General features: G+C 43.3%; 1 protein-coding gene across 4 annotated transcripts in view; it reads left to right on the forward strand.

Annotated features, from left to right (window-relative positions):
* Positions 1-17174, forward strand: part of LOC141145227 (NXPE family member 1-like) — a 452066-nt gene that overhangs the window by 282959 nt on the left and 151933 nt on the right. For all 4 annotated transcript variants that reach the window (XM_073631731.1, XM_073631732.1, XM_073631730.1 and 1 more), the window contains exon 4: positions 10114-10175. In XM_073631731.1, coding sequence (XP_073487832.1) covers positions 10114-10175 — 62 coding nt within the window. The remainder of the gene's footprint in view (positions 1-10113; positions 10176-17174) is intronic.

Genomic DNA, 17174 nt, shown 5'->3' on the forward strand with positions numbered 1-17174 from the left:
TATGGTAGAGTGGCCCGGCGGAAGCCCCTCCTCAGTGCAAGACACATGAAAGCCTGCATGGATTTTGCTAAAAAACACCTGAAGGACTCCAAGATGGTGAGAAATAAGATTCTCTGGTCTGATGAGAACAAGATAGAACTTTTTGGCCTTAATTCTAAGTGGTATGTGTGGAGAAAACCAGGCATTGCTCATCACCTGTCCAATACAGTCCCAACAGTGAAGCATGGTGGTGGCAGCATCATGCTGTGGGGGTGTTTTTCAGCTGCTGGGACAGGGTGACTGGTTGCAATCGGGGGAAAGATGAATGCAGCCAAGAACAGGGATATCCTGGATGAAAACCTTCTCCAGAGCTCAGGACCTCAGACTGGGCCGAAGGTTTACCTTCCAACAAGACAATGACCCTAAGCACACAGCTAAAATAACGAAGGAGTGGCTTCACAACAACTCTGTGACTGTTCTTGAATGGCCCAGCCAGAGCCCTGACTTAAACCCAATTTAGCATCTCTGGAGAGACCTAAAAATGGCTGTCCACCAACGTTTACATCCAACCTGACAGAACTAGAGAGGATCTGCGAGGAGGAATGGCAGAGGATCCCCAAATCCAGGTGTGAAAAACTTGTTGCATCTTTCCCAAAAAGACTCATGGCTGTATTAGATCAAAAGGGTGCTTCTACTAAATACTGAGCAAAGGGTCTGAATACTTAGGACCATGTGATATTTCAGTTTTTCTTTTTTAATAAATCTGCAAAAATGTCAACAATTCTGTGTTTTTCTGTCAATATGGGGTGTTGTGTGTACATTAATGAGGAAAAAAATGAACTTAATTGATTTTAGCAAATGGCTGCAATATAACAAAGAGTGAAACATTTAAGGGGATCTGAATACTTTCCGTCCCCACTGTATACACACTAGTAAAAACCCACCCCTCCTCACCCCCTTCCATATGCTAAGACTGCTACATTCCCTCAAGGGTGGGAGGTTGAAGAGAGTCCTATTCCCTCACATAAGCCAGGTGGCCACACTTGGTCAATGGGAGGTCATTACATGTCATAAAAAACAAGAGAGCTTGGCTTGCTTCTATATCCCCTCTTTGCCCAATCCTATTTAAGTAAAACATGTTTGGTAACATTACCACTCTGTTAGAGGTCATCCTCACAGCCCCCAAGTGATTCCCTCTGGGCAAGGGACAGTACATCTATAAACCAGGTAGTATAGTGGACACTATAAACAGAGCTTCCTAAATACTAACTCTAGATAACATACCAGAGCTGTTTTATGATGTCAGCTGTTCTCAGAATGTCCAGGCAGTTTTCTGACACACTGTTTAAGCCATATTGTATGTCCATTTATTAATGCTGATTATCATTGAAGGTAAAAATCATAGGCCTCACATTCCCACATCATGTGTTTGGTGTCTTTGAGGAAGGCATGTCTTAAGGACTAATGGCTGAAGGAAAGAGTCCTACCCTAGATGAAATAGAATTGATTCCATTTAATATAGGCCTTCCAGGAGGGTTGGCACTATCTTAATGGATCTTTGGTAGGCAGTATATTATGGGAGTCCTACAAAACAGGTTTAAGTAGGGGCATTGAAATTCTGGGGCATTGAAAGCGTCACAAAACATTGGAGAGGAGGAAATTTTAAACGCCAACTTAGCCTCAGGGAAATCCCTTAGGATACATAAGACAAAAGTTTTAGTACCAGCAGACTTGAATGTTGATTTTGATGTAAATTGCTTTATATCTGATCGTTAAGGTTATATTGTATGCTAATGTATGCGATTATATATATATTGGTGTTGTATATGAGGATCAATGAGGACGCGGGTTGATGTGCTAGTATAATGAAAGATCTCTTTTATCATAATTAATTAATGGATTGAGATCATTTTATCATAATTAATTAAATAATTGATATAAATACTGGTAATAATAAATAATAATTTTATTATATGCATTTTTTGTATATATTTTGTATTAATTATTGTGTGTCTATTGGTCCGTTCAGGGTGTGAGTTATGGTGCATTTTTTTGCCCTCTCTTCAGGTTTGAATAACCATCTGAGAGGTACAGTATGCACTTTATTCATCCTGATGTACTTAGTGAGGCACATTAATGCACTTTGATAGATATATCTTGCCAAGGATGTTTTTTGTTGGCATTTGACTCTAATTGTTGGGTCACTCCCTGGTTTACCAGTGAGATAGCAGGGCCACTGAGTTAATCTACCAGGTGCAGTATTTATTTATGTAGGTGTCAGCCACAAGCTTTTTATTGTTTATGTAAATCTGAGTGCTAGGTCACATCCTGTTTCATTCTGGGAGTTGTTTGTGTTGCCGTGGCAATATATCACGTGCAATAATCTAAGTGGCCTCAGGTGTCGGCTCATGATATTTAAAGCGGGTGTCTCACGTCATTCCATCACCGCTGATGAAGTCCCGCCCCAGGGACGTAACGCGTACAGAAACACGTGACTAGCGTGACGTCACCCGCATCATATCGTTGATCCTCGAGAATTTGTTTTACTGTTTGCCTTTTCACCGTGCACTGAGGAACAGTGCTTTATTTGTAAGTGCGATCTTCACTTTTTAAATAAATCTCTTTTTATCATATGGAGTACACTATATTGTGTTACTTATATTACATGTACAAACCAGAGCCTATGGTCAGAGCACAGGGGATACTGCAACCACCAGTGTGTGTACTTCTCCAGTATCCATCATAACCAGTGACCCAGCTGTCTCTCCCTTATAAGGGAACTGCCTGTTTGACCTGTCTGATTTACTCAGGGGTCCATGCTTTGAGGTGAGCTGCTAGGAGTGTTGTTGGTGGAGGTTGGCACATGATCACCCTGTATTGCATCTATAGAAGCACTTTTATGGACACTTGGTGGTGTTTGATTGCTTTCATTAATTTTTACTGAGAACATCATGACCTCTTTTACCATTTAACATTTATTATGTGTTTGTGTGTTTTTGCGCTGCACTGCATTTCTATTTTATACCGCTTTTTGGGATTTAATAGTTTGACCCTCAGTGTTCAGCTGCTGTTAGGATTTGTTTGTGCTGATTGATCTGTTTTATACACATATAAAAAGATATCCAAGGAATTGAGAATCCCAATCAGAAGTGTTCAAACTCTAATCAAGAAGTGGAAAATGAGGGGCTCCGTTGAAACCAAACCAAGGTCAGGTAGACCAACTAAAATATCAGCCACAACTGCCAGGAAAATTGTTTGAGATGCAAAGAAAATACAGGACTCTCTAAAAACATGTGGTGTGGCTATTTTAGGATGCACAATAAGGAGGCACTTGAAGAAAGATGGGCTGCATGGTCGAGTTGCCAGAAGAAAGCCATTACTACACAAATGCCACAAAGTATCCCACTTACAATACTCCAAACAGCACAGAGACAAGCCTCAAACCTTCTAGAACAAAGTCATTTGGCGTAATGAGACCAAAATTTGAGCTTTTTGGCCACAACCATAAACACTACCTTTGGAGAGGAGTCAACAAGGCCTATGTTGAAAGGTACACCATTCCTACTGTGAAACACGGAGGTGGATCACTGATGTTTTGGGTATGTGTGAGCTACAAAGGCACAGGAAATTTGGTCAAAATTGATGGCAAGATGAATGCAGTATGTTAGCAGAAAATAGTGGAGGAACATTTGCATTTATCAGCCAGGAAGCTGTGCATGGGACGTACTTAGACATTACAACATGACTATGATCCAAAACACAAGGCCACGTCGACCTGTCATTGGCTACAGCATTATAAAGTGAAGGTTCTGGAGTGGCCATCTCAGTCTCCTGACCTCAATAATATTGAGCCACTTTGGGGAGATCTCAAACGTGCAGTTCATCCAAGACAGCCGAAGAATTTCCAGGAACTGGAGGCTTTTTGCCAAGAGGAATGGGCAGCTTTACCATCTGAGAAGATAAAGAGCCTCATCCACAAATACCACAAAAGACTTCCAGCTGTCATTGATACAATACACGGTATTAAGAACTGGGGTATGTAAACTTTTGATCAGGGTCATTTGGGTAGTTTCTGTTGTCATTATAATTTAAAAAGAGTAAACACAGTTGATTGATAATAAATGGCTTCAGCCAAACACTAACTATAAGTGAAAGAAAAGTTTTTGTGTTATCAATGATGTTCTTTGAAAAATGGCCAAGAAATCATTAAATTCTGCCAGGATGAGCACAACTGTATATTGTTTGTTGATCCACACTTTGATGTAGAGACTTACATAGTCACACACACATAAATGTTTTTTTCTTCCCTCATGGTCAAGCTATGGTTATCATGATTTATTCATGTGTACATGTAATAATAATACCTTACACTAATTTCTAGATGTTATTGGATACTTGTGTCTCTCTATACATATGGATATATAGATATATGTCTGTGCTTGTACACATGTATCTTTACAGTAGTTTTCATTTATGATTATTATCACAAATTTCTATCTATGTGTGTATATATATATATATATATATATATATATATATATATAGTCTCAGATAAACTACGTCTCAAGGTATATATCACTGATGATCTACTGTATTACAAATTGGTTATATTGCTGGTTATTAATTTTATACCTTAATGGCTTTTAAAATTATATTTATTAATGTTTTGTATTAATGATAGGTTTCTATTGTATGGTAGTTGTGTGTGTGTGTATGTTCTGCTGTTGTTCTGTGTTAACTGCATTCAGGTAAATAGCAATGTAGCGGCTCTATTCTGTTAATTGGCCGATGACTCTCGCTGTGCAGAGCATTTAAATTTGATCCTCTCTCCCCTCCATATCACTTGAGAAAGGAGCGCATGCTCCGTACAAGCTTTGCACATGCTCTGAAACACGTTGTGGTTCTCTCTCCTTACCCCGGTGACGTCACACTCCTACTGGCACTGCGCCTCAAGCTGGTCCCATCCAACTTATGCGGAACTACTCAGGTCTTTGCCAGCTTCTTCCTGATTCAGCGTGGTCATTGCGGCGGGTACACTCTTTCTAACGGGAGGTGCTGAGGACTCTTCCCAGCAGGTTCCTTTCCCCAGATGAGCTTATTTTTCTTAAACTTAATGTGAGTGTTCATTTGACTGCTTGCAATTGTACATAATAAATATTGCACTTAGAGGCGCTTTTTCTGTTTTCCTTTCAAGTTTTACCTCAGAGCTGGCTTAACTTCAGAGAAAAGCTTTGCCCTTAGTGCATGCCCTCCATTCAAGATTCATCATTAAGACTTGTCATCCATTTGTCCATAGACCTTTACCCCTCCATTCCCTTGTCAATGAAATGCATGGATGACAAGTTTGGTGCCATATTTTATGATTTCCGTCACTTGGCTCAGGCCAATTTGAACTTTCCTATATTGTAGGATGCCCAATGAGTATAAAACAAGTGGAATTTGTTTGAACCAAGACGGATTTCATATAGGAATATCTTGGTTCCTTATTCAGAATTTCCCATTGAAATGCATGGCTGTCAAGATGCCAGATTTCTATCACTTGGATTGGGCCAAACTGAACTCTCCTATATAGTAGGATGCCCAATGAGTATAAAACAAGTGGAATTTGGGTGAGCCAAGATGGATTTCATGTAGGAATATATTGGTTTCTTATTTGGAATTTCCCATTGAAATGTATGGCTGTCAAGATGCCATATTTTAGGATTTCTATCACTTGGCTTGGGCCAAATTGAACTTTCCTATATAGTAGGATGCCCAGTGAGTATAAAACAAGTGGAATTTGGGTGAGCCAAGATGGTTTTCATATAAAAATAGCTTGGCTTCTTATTTGGAATTTCCCATTGAAATGCATGGTGACAGGGTGACAAGTTTGGTGTCATATTTTATGATTTCCATCACTCGGCTCGGGCCAAATTAAACTTTCCTATATAGTAGGATGCCCAATGAGTAAAAAACAAGTGGAATTTGGGTGAGCCAAGATGGTTTTCATATAAGAATAGCTTGGTTTCTTATACGGAATTTACCATTGAAATGCATGGCTGTCATGGTGCCACTTTTGGTGCCATTTTTTAGTATTTCCATCACTTGGCTCGGCCCAAATTGAACTTTCCTATATAGTAGGATGCCCAATGAGTATAAAACAAGTGGAATTTGGGTGAGCCAAGATGGATTTCATATAGGAATAGCTTGGTTTCTTATTCAGAATTTCCCATTGAAATGTATGGCTGTCAAGGTGCCATATTTTAAGATTTCTTTCACTTGGCTCGGTCCAAATTGAACTTTCCTATATTGTAGGATGCCCAATGAGTATAAAACAAGTGTAATTTTTGTGAGCCAAGATGGTTTTCATATAAGAATAGCTTGGCTGCTTATTCAGAATTTCCCATTGAGATGCATGGCTGTCAAGGTGCCATATTTTAGGATTTCCATCACTTGGCTCAGGCCAAATTGAACTTTAACTAATAGAAGGATGCCCAATGAATATAAAACAAGTGGAATTTGGGTGAGCCAAGATGGATTTCATACAGGAATAGCTTGGCTTCTTATTTGGAATTTCCCATTGAAATGCATGGCTGTCAAGGTGCCATATTTTAGGATTTAGATCACTTGGCTCGGGCCAAATTGAACTTTCCTATATAGTAGGATGCCCAATGAGTTTAAAACAAGTGGAATTTGGGTGAGCCAAGATGGTTTTCATATAGGAATATCTTGGTTTCTTATTCAGAATTTCCCATTGAAATGCATGGCTGTCATGGTGCCATGTTTGATGCCATTTTTTAGTATTTCCATCACTTGGCTCGGCCCAAATTGAACTTTCCTATATATTAGGATGCCCAATGAGTATAAAACAAGTGGAATTTGGGTGAGCCAAGATGGATTTCATATAGGAATAGCTTGGTTTCTTATTCAGAATTTCCCATTGAGATGCATGGCTGTCAAGGTGCCATATTTTAGGATTTCCATCACTTGGCTCAGGCCAAATTGAACTTTAACTAATAGAAGGATGCCCAATGAATATAAAACAAGTGGAATTTGGGTGAGCCAAGATGGATTTCATACAGGAATAGCTTGGCTTCTTATTTGGAATTTCCCATTGAAATGCATGGCTGTCAAGGTGCCATATTTTAGGATTTAGATCACTTGGCTCGGGCCAAATTGAACTTTCCTATATAGTAGGATGCCCAATGAGTTTAAAACAAGTGGAATTTGGGTGAGCCAAGATGGTTTTCATATAGGAATATCTTGGTTTCTTATTCAGAATTTCCCATTGAAATGCATGGCTGTCATGGTGCCATGTTTGATGCCATTTTTTAGTATTTCCATCACTTGGCTCGGCCCAAATTGAACTTTCCTATATATTAGGATGCCCAATGAGTATAAAACAAGTGGAATTTGGGTGAGCCAAGATGGATTTCATATAGGAATAGCTTGGTTTCTTATTCAGAATTTCCCATTGAAATGTATGGCTGTCAAGGTGCCATATTTTAAGATTTCTTTCACTTGGCTCGGGCCAAATTGAACTTTCATATAGAGCCCTTTCACACTGGGCGGGGGCGGCATCGGCGGTAAAACGCCGCTATTATTAGCGGCGTTTTACCGCCGGTATGCGGCCGCTAGCGGGGCGGTTTCACCCCCGCTAGCGGCCGAGAAAGGGTTAAATACCACCGCAAAGCGCCTCTGTATAGCCGCGCCATCCCATTGATTTCAATGGGCAGGAGCGGTAAAGGAGCGGTATACACACCGCTCCTTCACCGCTCCGAAGATGCGGCTGGCAGGACTTTTTTTACCGTCCTGCCAGCGCATCGCTCCAGTGTGAAAGCCCCGAGGGATGAAAGTAGCGGCACTTTCGGGTCGGTTTGCAGGCGCTATTATTAGCGCAATAGCACCTGCAAACCGCCCCAGTGTGAAAGGGCTCATATAGTAGGATGCCCAATGAGTATAAAACAAGTGCAATTTTGGTGAGTCAAGATGGTTTTCATATAATAATAGCTTGGCTTCTTATTCAGAATTTCCCATTGAAATGCATGGCTGTCAAGGTGCCATATTTTAAGATTTCCATCACTTGGCTCAAGCCAAATTGAACTTTAATTAATAGAAGGATGCCCAATAAGTATAAAACAATTGGAATTTGGGTGAGCCAAGATGGATTTCATATAGGAATAGCTTGGCTTCTTATTTGGAATTTCCCATTGAAATGCATGGCTGTCAAGGTGCCATATTTTAGGATTTAGATCACTTGGCTCGGGCCGAATTAAACTTTCCTATATAGTAGGATGCCCAATGAGTTTAAAACAAGTGGAATTTGGGTGAGCCAAGATGGTTTTCATATAAGAATATCTTGGTTTCTTATGCAGAATTTCCCATTGAAATGCACGGCTGTCTTGGTGCCATGTTTGGTGCCATATTTTATGATTTATATTACTTGGCTTGGGCCAAATTGAATTTTAACTAATAGTAGGATGCCCAATGAGTATAAAATATGTGGAATTTGGGTGAGCCAAGATGGTTTTCAGATATTTATTCAGAATTACCTTTTTAAATAAATGGCATTTAGGGAGATAGAATTGTTGTTAAAGTTCACAATTTTTTTTTAAACATTGCAGATGATTGTTTAGTAAATAATCACTTTTGCGAATAAAGATCCAACCTGAATAAGAAGCTGGCTGAATAAGGAGCCAACTTCTGCATTCAAATAAGAAGCTGGCCGAATAAGAAGATAACTTCAGCTTCATATCAAACCAGCATTGTCCTAAACATACATGGAAGTTCTTTTTTCACTACACATAATTAGGTATGAGGTTTGGGTTTACCACTACCATGGATTTGGCAGAAAAGTTGACAGGTTTGTCACCACAAATATGAAACAACCTACTGTATAATGCAATGCACAGCCTTCCCCAGGTCAGCAGTCATAAATGGATAAATCAGCCCACTTTCTAAAAAGGGAAGGGGGTTTGCATCATCCATATTGTCAGCATCTGTTGGTACTGTAGGGAGAGCTGACAAGTCTATGCAGGGAGAGAGATATTTTTATTTTGGCATTAGTATACGATCTCCTCCGCCTTGGTAGTACATGGCTTCCCATACCTTTTATTTCACAATAGCTTGCCTCTTAACACTACAAATGGCCAGAATTTATTTACCGTATATACTCGAGTATAAGTCGATCCGAGTATAAGTCAAGGCCCCTAATTTACCACAAAAAACTGTGAAAAACGTATTGACCCGAGTATAAGACGAGGGTGAGAAATGCAGAGGGTCAACAATGCCCATCTGCAGCTGCATGCCTCCCTGTGTCCTGTGCAGCCTACCGGTATCCTGTGCATGTGTCCTGTGTCCTGTACATATGCATGTGTCCTGTACATGTGTATGTGTCCTGTACATGTGTCCTGTACATGTGTCCTGTACATGTGTGTCCTGTAAATGTGTGTCCTGTGTCCCTGTGTCCTGTGTCCTGTACATGTCCTGTGTGCATGTGTCCTGTGTGCATGTGCAGCCTACCTGTGTCCTGTGCAGCCTCCCTGTGGCGACCTCCATCCTCCCTGTGGTGATCTCCATCCTCAGACGGTGGCCGGTGTGTGATGACACTATTCGGCGGCCATTCCACTGTTCAAAAGCCTCACCTCCTCCTCGTCTGTGATAGGCTGACCGCTGACTGCCTATCACGGACATTCTCTCATTCTCATACCACGGACGAGGATGAGAGAATGTCCGTGATAGGCTGTACACTGACAGCTGTTCAGCCTATCACAGATGAGCAGGAGGCACAGCTTTTGAAGGCTGGAATAGCCTCCGAACAGTATCATCACATGCCGGCCGCCGTCTGCCTGCATGACACGCTGATCATGTAGACAGACGGTGGTGACTCGAGTATAAGTCGAAGGGGACACTTTCAGCCCAAAAAAAGGGCTGAAAAATTCGACTTATACTCGAGTATATACGGTACTAGATTCACTCCTTATAGACCTCTATGGGTTTTTCAAGGAAGAGTCACAGATTTGCTCATCCCTGCCCATAACATATAGGCTTTATTTGATTTTCATATATTTCGATATATTTTAGAGAATACTTTATGATAACATGTAAAATATATTTCTAAATCCACATACATTCTATTTTGTTCTTCTTTTCAAGATCAAATGTCAGATTGGAAATTCCGCAGCAAATTCCTGAGATTATTGTATCTCGATGTCAGAGTAAGTTTAATTCTTCTATCATTATCAAACTGGTATCTATAATGTATATAAATTGAGTTAAAGCGGGGGGGTCAGCAACCAGTATATTGCGGACAGGTGAGTGGTAGATTGCAGTCTGGGCTTGCTGACCCGCCATCCCAAAGCATTAAACAGAGTGCATTGCAGAGGGACTACTTGTAAAGTTGTAGCTGTAGTTGGGAGCAAGAACCGCATAAGCTGATGCCTCCTCTGTATCGTTGGCTCCTGTCCCATGTGGAGTGATACCAACTGCACTCCATCCCGGCTAGCAGTCTCCAGAGTGGTGCCAGCAGCAGGAAAGAAGAGGTCTTTAGCTCAGTTGAAGCAATACACTGGGCAAAACAGTATAAGGTTGCTTTCACTCTGATGTGCTGTGTTTTCTCCACACCGTGGGTGCAGTGCCGTGTACCTGCAGCTTTCCTGCGGGTTTGCTGCACTTAGCCATAGACTTCTATTATATCTTGTGGGTTTGGAGCACTTACTGAAAGCACACTATACCTGCAGGATATAATAAAAGTCTATGGCAAAGTGCAGCTAACCCAGGAAAGTTGTGTATTGCACCCAAAATGCAGGTAAACTGCAGCACATCAGTGTGAAATCAGCCTTATAGGGGGCTCAGAACAGTAAGCGTTAATTTACATGTGGAGTTTGGGGGTGGTAAAACCTCATAGTTAAAACGTGTTTTTATCGCCCCTCCCCAACCACACTCCCCCTTTCGCTGCAGTGGCCAGGGGTGTACACATGTTGCAGCTGCAGCAGGAGTTATATGCCCTGCCTTGATTGGTGGGTGTAACACCTGCCAAGCATGACCCATTCAAGTGGATGAGGCCACTCTGCAAGTGCCCGGCAAACTTGTGCAGTACAGCAAACAAGGGGTTAAAGTGGGAAGCTTTGTGTTGCTTTCTTACCACCTGCTTTAACCTCTTGCAACCAGCAAAAGCATGCAGCTGTGAGGCTCTTGCAGAGTGGCCCCATTTACTTTAATGGGTCACGATTTTCAGGCGGTAGATCCCACCAAAAGCAACAGGGGGCTTAATTCCTGCTGTGGCATGTGTACACCTTTGACTGCCGCCTCAGCAGCTGAATTGGGTAGGGATTGGGATCGGTAAAACCACGACTCAACCACGGGGTTTTACCACCCCCTAACTGTACATGTGAACAAGCCCTAATGGTACAGCTGCCAAATGCAACTAAGGGCTCATTCACAAGTGCAGCAGGCACTGCTGCTCCTCTGAAAAGTGATCTGAGTGTGTTTGACAGGTGGTGAGGGGGCGATATGTTGCCACCTCACCACCTCATTTAAACCCATGCAATGCGTGTGATTGCGACAGGATAGTACGGCAATTAGAGTTTTAAATCAGGTTTGAGGAGGCGACACTGTGCCACGTTGACTTCTTCCATGTTATTTATGTAGATCTCCACCTATTTAAGGTTGCTTATCCTTGCTTTAAAGGATGCTATTGGATTCAGTACACACCAGGGGAATTCCATTTTTACAGAAGTTGGGAGCGCAGTCTCCAAAATAAAAAGTAATGTATTTTTGTGAAGTAGTCAACATAACAAAAAATCATGTGAGAGAAATAAGATGGCAAAGAAAGTGCAGCACTATATAATATTTAGCGAATGTCCATGTGATCAATAGATAAATGATAATAGTCCCAAGTGTAATCAATCCTTTTAGGCAAAAAGTCTTTGATAAGTTCCAAAATTACACCGTGACAGTGGTGTGCCAAAACACTCACCAGAGAGTGAAAATAAAACGGCATAAGCATAGTTGCCAACATTGTAAAAAAAATTTTAGGGACACTTTTTTGGCTGTAGGCGGAGTCGCATTATAATTAGGGGGGCATGCGTTTGTAGGCGTGACATAGAAAAAAATAAAATGCGGTGCGCACAGTGCCAAAAAATGGGCGTGGTTTACGTGAAATAGTGGTGTGGTTAGAGTCTGAGATGAATGAGGGATGGAGAGGGAAAGGGGGAAAGGGGGGGGGAGAGGGATGGAGGGATAGCAGCCCCAGATCCTACACCACAATAGAAATATGTGTATTCCAGAGTTTAACAATCAGCAGATAAAGATACTCCAAACACCTGGTGTTAGCGCTTAAATCATCCCGGCACCATGGTTGTTATGGTGTCAGGATGATTGAAGCGCATTATTTCTATTGTTACATTGTAATATAAAATTAAATCATTCAACTCACCATAATGCAGAATCAGTGGGACTCCTGAGTGTGTTACCTGCCACGTCGCCTGCCACCAGCAGAGTCCGTCCTTGCATCAGGTGTCCCCAGCAGAGTCCATCCTTGCATCAGGTGTCCCCAGCAGAGTCCGTCCTTTCATCAGGTGTCCCCAGCAGAGTCCGTCCTTGCATCAGGTGTCCCCAGCAGAGTCCATCCTTGCATCATGTGTCCCCAGCAGAGTCCGTCCTTGCATCAGGTGTCCCCAGCAGAGTCCGTCCTTGCATCAGGTGCCTCCAGCAGAGTCCGTCCTTGCATCAGGTGCCTCCAGCAGAGTCCGTCCTTGCATCAGGTGCCCCCAGCAGAGTCCGTCCTTGCATCAGGTGCCCCCAGCAGAGTCCGTCCTTGCATCAGGTTCCCCCAGCAGAGTCCGTCCTGGCATCAGGTTCCCCCAGCAGAGTCCGTCCTGGCACCCAGCAGAGTCCCTCCTTGCATCAGGTGCCCCCAGCAGAGTCCCTTCTTGCATCAGGTGCCCCCAGCAGAGTCCCTCCCTGCATCAGGTGTCCCCAGCAGAGTCCGTCCTTTCATCAGGTGTCCCCAGCAGAGTCCGTCCTTGCATCAGGTGTCCCCAGCAGAGTCCATCCTTGCATCATGTGTCCCCAGCAGAGTCCGTCCTTGCATCAGGTGTCCCCAGCAGAGTCCGTCCTTGCATCAGGTGCCTCCAGCAGAGTCCGTCCTTGCATCAGGTGCCTCCAGCAGAGTCCATCCTTGCATCAGGTGCCCCCAGCAGAGTCTGTCCTTGCATCAGGTGCCCCCAGCAGAGTCCGTCCTTGCATCAGGTTCCCCCAGCAGAGTCCGTCTTGGGACCCAGCAATGTCCCTCCTTGCATCAGGTGCCCCCAGCAGAGTCCCTTCTTGCATCAGGTGCTCCCAGCAGAGTCCCTCCCTGCATCAGGTGCCCCCAGCAGAGTCCCTCCTTGCATCAGGTGCCCCCAGCAGAGTCCCTCCTTGTATCAGTTGCCCCCAGCAGAGTCAGTCCTTACACCAGTGTCTCCAACCTCAGTCCTTACATCAGTGTTCCAGGCAGAGCCATAGTTACCCCCCTGTACATAGCTACCCCCCTCCCCCTGAACATAGTTACCCCCCTGTACATAGTTATTCCCCCATGCATAGTTACCCCCCTGCGCATAGTTACCCCCCTGTGCATAGTTACGCCCCCTGCACATAGTTACCACCCCTGTACATAGTAACCCTCTGTGCATAGTTACCCCCGTACATAATAATTCCCCTGTACATAGTAACCCCCCGTGCATAGTTACCCCCCTGTACATAGTAACCCCCCCTGTACATAGTAACCCCCCCTGTACATAGTTACTACCCTCCCCCTGTACATTACAGTTACACCGAGAGGGACAAGAGCAGAGCAAATTCCACGAGCGGCGCCGTGTGTTCAGTGGAGAGGGGAGGGGCCGATCCATGCAGCTAACCCTGGCTTCAGAATTGTGAAGAGAGAAGACGATTAATTGGCTGCGCTGATCGAGCCCCTTCCCCTCTCCACTGAACACAAGGGGAACGATCTAGCGGTGGCGCCAGCGGCCATTTTGTTGGAGCCAGCTGCTGCAGAGCCAAACATTCCCAATTTCCCTAGACAAAAAAGGCAAAATCCTGAATTGGGACGGCCTCCGATCGGGACGAGGGTCCCAAAATTTGTCCCGGGAAAATCGGGACTGTTGGCAACTATGCATAAGATCATAGACTTAGAAGTCCAGAGTGTTACACATTGCTCCTTAGCTGTGGTATCCCCTCACCATTCTATGCACTCACCAGAAATCAAACCATTATTGTCTCGATGTCCTGAAGCCTGATAGCATCTTATTCAGAGTGGTAGACAACAGGGGAAACCTCACGGGAGACTGGCACTGTGCAAAATAAAGCTCACACACGGGAGTCCAGATAATGCTCACATTGTGTAGTATTTATTCAAATCAGCATGCTGCAGCATACCAGTAAACAATGGTCAAAACAGAAGACTTACAAAAGATGGCTATCGCTCCCAGCACAAGGACACGGCGGCAATGGTGTCCGTGTGTAGCCCCCCACTGACGCATTTCGTGCACATGCACATTCTCAAAGGATCCGCCTATCTCTGGCGCCATGAAACAAGCTTCCTTTTATATTCAAACATCAGGAAGTATAAAAAAAATGAGGCCAGAAATGACTTGGCCGTCATCTTGCTGAAGACCGGAAGTGTCACGACCAAATGTAAATGCTTTGTAACCAAAAAATAAAAGGGATAAAGCCCGGCTTAATCACAATCAAATCTGCATGATAGCTAATGGCTTTTCCTGTATGGTGTCCATTACAGGCAAAAAAAAAAAAAGAATAATAGAAATTGCTGATATTCTGAAATACTTGTGATATACAGTTAGGTCCATATATATTTGGACCCAGGCACAATTTCCATACTTTTGGCTCTGTATGCCACCAGAATAAGATTAAAACGAAACAATCCAAGGGAATTTGAAGTGCAGACTTTCAGCTTTAATTCAAGGGGTTGAACATAAATATCAAGTACAAATTTTAGGAACTGCAAGCATTTTTATACACAGTCCCTCATTTTCAGGGGCTCAAATGTAATTGGACAAATGAATATAATCATTAAAAAAATTGACATTTTAATATTTTGTTGAGAATCCTTTACTGGCAATGACTGCCTGAAGTCTGGAACCCATGGACATTACCAAAGACTGGGTTTGCTCCATTCTGATGCTTTGCCTGGCTCTAACTGTAGCAGTCTTAAGTTGTTCTTTGTTTGTGGGTCTTTCTGCCTTTATTTTTGCCTTTAGCAAGTGAAATGCATGCGCAATTGGGTTAAGATCAGGTGATTGACTCGGCCATTGCAGAATATTCCACTTCTTTTCCTTCGAAAGCTCCTAGGTTGCTTTTGCAGTGTGTTTTGGATCATTGTCCATTTGTACCAACCAATCAACTTTGCTGCATTTGGCTAAATCTAGGCTGACAGTATATCTCTAAACACTGCAGAATTAATCCGGCTGCTTCTGCCTTCTAATACATCATCAATAAACACCAATGACACAGTGCCACTGGAAGCCATGCATGCACATGCCATCACACTGCCTCCAACATGTTTTACAGATGGCGTTGTGTGCTTTGGATCATGAGCTGTTCCAAGCCTTCTCCACACTTTCTTCCCATCATTCTGGTACAGATTAATCTTAGTTTCATCCATCCAAAGAATGCCTTTCCAGAACTGGTCTGGCTTTTTTAGATGTTTTTTGGCAAAGTCTAATCTGGCTTTTCTATTCTTCAGGCTTATGAATGGTTAGCACCTTGTGGTGAACCCTCTGTATTTGCTCTTGTGAAGTCTTCTCTCGATTGTAGACTTTGACAATGATACGCACACCACCTGGAGAGTGTCTTACACTTGTCTGGATGTTTTGAATGGGTTTTTCTTTACCATAGAGAGGATCCTGCGATGATCCACCACTGTTGTCTTCCGTGGACGTCCAGGCCTTTTTATGTTGCTGAGCTCACCAGAGCGTTCTTCTTTCCTCAGAGTGTACCAAACTATTGATCTGGCCTCTCCTAATGTTGGTGCTATCTCTCTGATGGATTTGTTTAGTTTTTGAAGCCTTACAATGGACTGTTTCACTTGCATGGACAGCTCCTTTGAACGCATGATGTAGGTTCACAGCAATAGATTCCAAATGCTAATACCACACTTAGAATCAACTCTAGACCTTTTACCTGCTTGATTGAAATAATGAAGAAATAATGGAGTAGCCCACACCTGGTCATGAAACAGCTTTTGATTCAATTGTCCAATTACTTTTGGTCCCTTGAAGAAGGGGGAATGGCTAATCTTAAGAGCTGTAATTCCTAAAACCTTCCTCCGATTTGGATGAACATACCCTCAAATTAAACCTGAGAGTGTACACTTTCAGCCCATATCCATTATATAACTATAGCTTGAATATGTTTTGGTAAATACCTGAAAAAAATTGTGCCTGTGTCCAAATATATATGGACCTAACTGTATGTCCCAACTTCCCAACTGGGGACATCACCGTGTGCCCCCCTCAGTTATAAAAGAACTGTCACCTGCGAGGACACGTCATACGGCAGGTGCCTCCCATGGAGGCGGGTCGGTGCGGCTTTTTTTTTTTTGGTCCGTTGGCGGAGCAACAGAAGAAGAAGAATGGACTACGTGGGACATTTTTATTTTTTTATTTTTTAATAAAGGACTTGTCCCAAGCCGTGTCTTGTCATTTTTACCATTTTGACACTTTTTTTGTGAAATGGTAGGGGTACATTTGTACACCATTACCATTTCACACATGGGGGAGGCCAGGATCTGGGGGTCCCTTTGTTTAAAGGGGGCTTCCAGATTTCGATAAGCCCCCCGCCCGCAGACCTCCACAACCACCAGGCAAGGGTTGTGGGGATGAGGCCCTTGTCCCCATCAACATGGTGCTTTGGGGGGCTACCCCAAAGCACCCTCCCCATGTTGAGGGCATGTGGCTTGGTACGGTTCAGGAGGGGCGGGCGCTTTCTCATCCCCCACTCTTTTCCTGCGGCCTGCCAGGTTGCGTGCTCGGATAAGGGTCTGGTATGGATTTTTGGGAGGACCCCCACGCCATTTTTTTTTTAAATTTTGGAAAGGGGTTCCCCTTGAAATCCATACCAGACCTGAAGGGTCTGGTATGGATTTTGAGGGGGACCCCCATGCCGTTTTTTACAAATTTTGGCACAGGGTTCCCCTTAATTTCCATACCAGACCTGAA

This window comes from Aquarana catesbeiana, linkage group LG05 (genome assembly GCF_042186555.1).
Source record: "Aquarana catesbeiana isolate 2022-GZ linkage group LG05, ASM4218655v1, whole genome shotgun sequence".
NCBI lineage: Eukaryota > Metazoa > Chordata > Amphibia > Anura > Ranidae > Aquarana > Aquarana catesbeiana.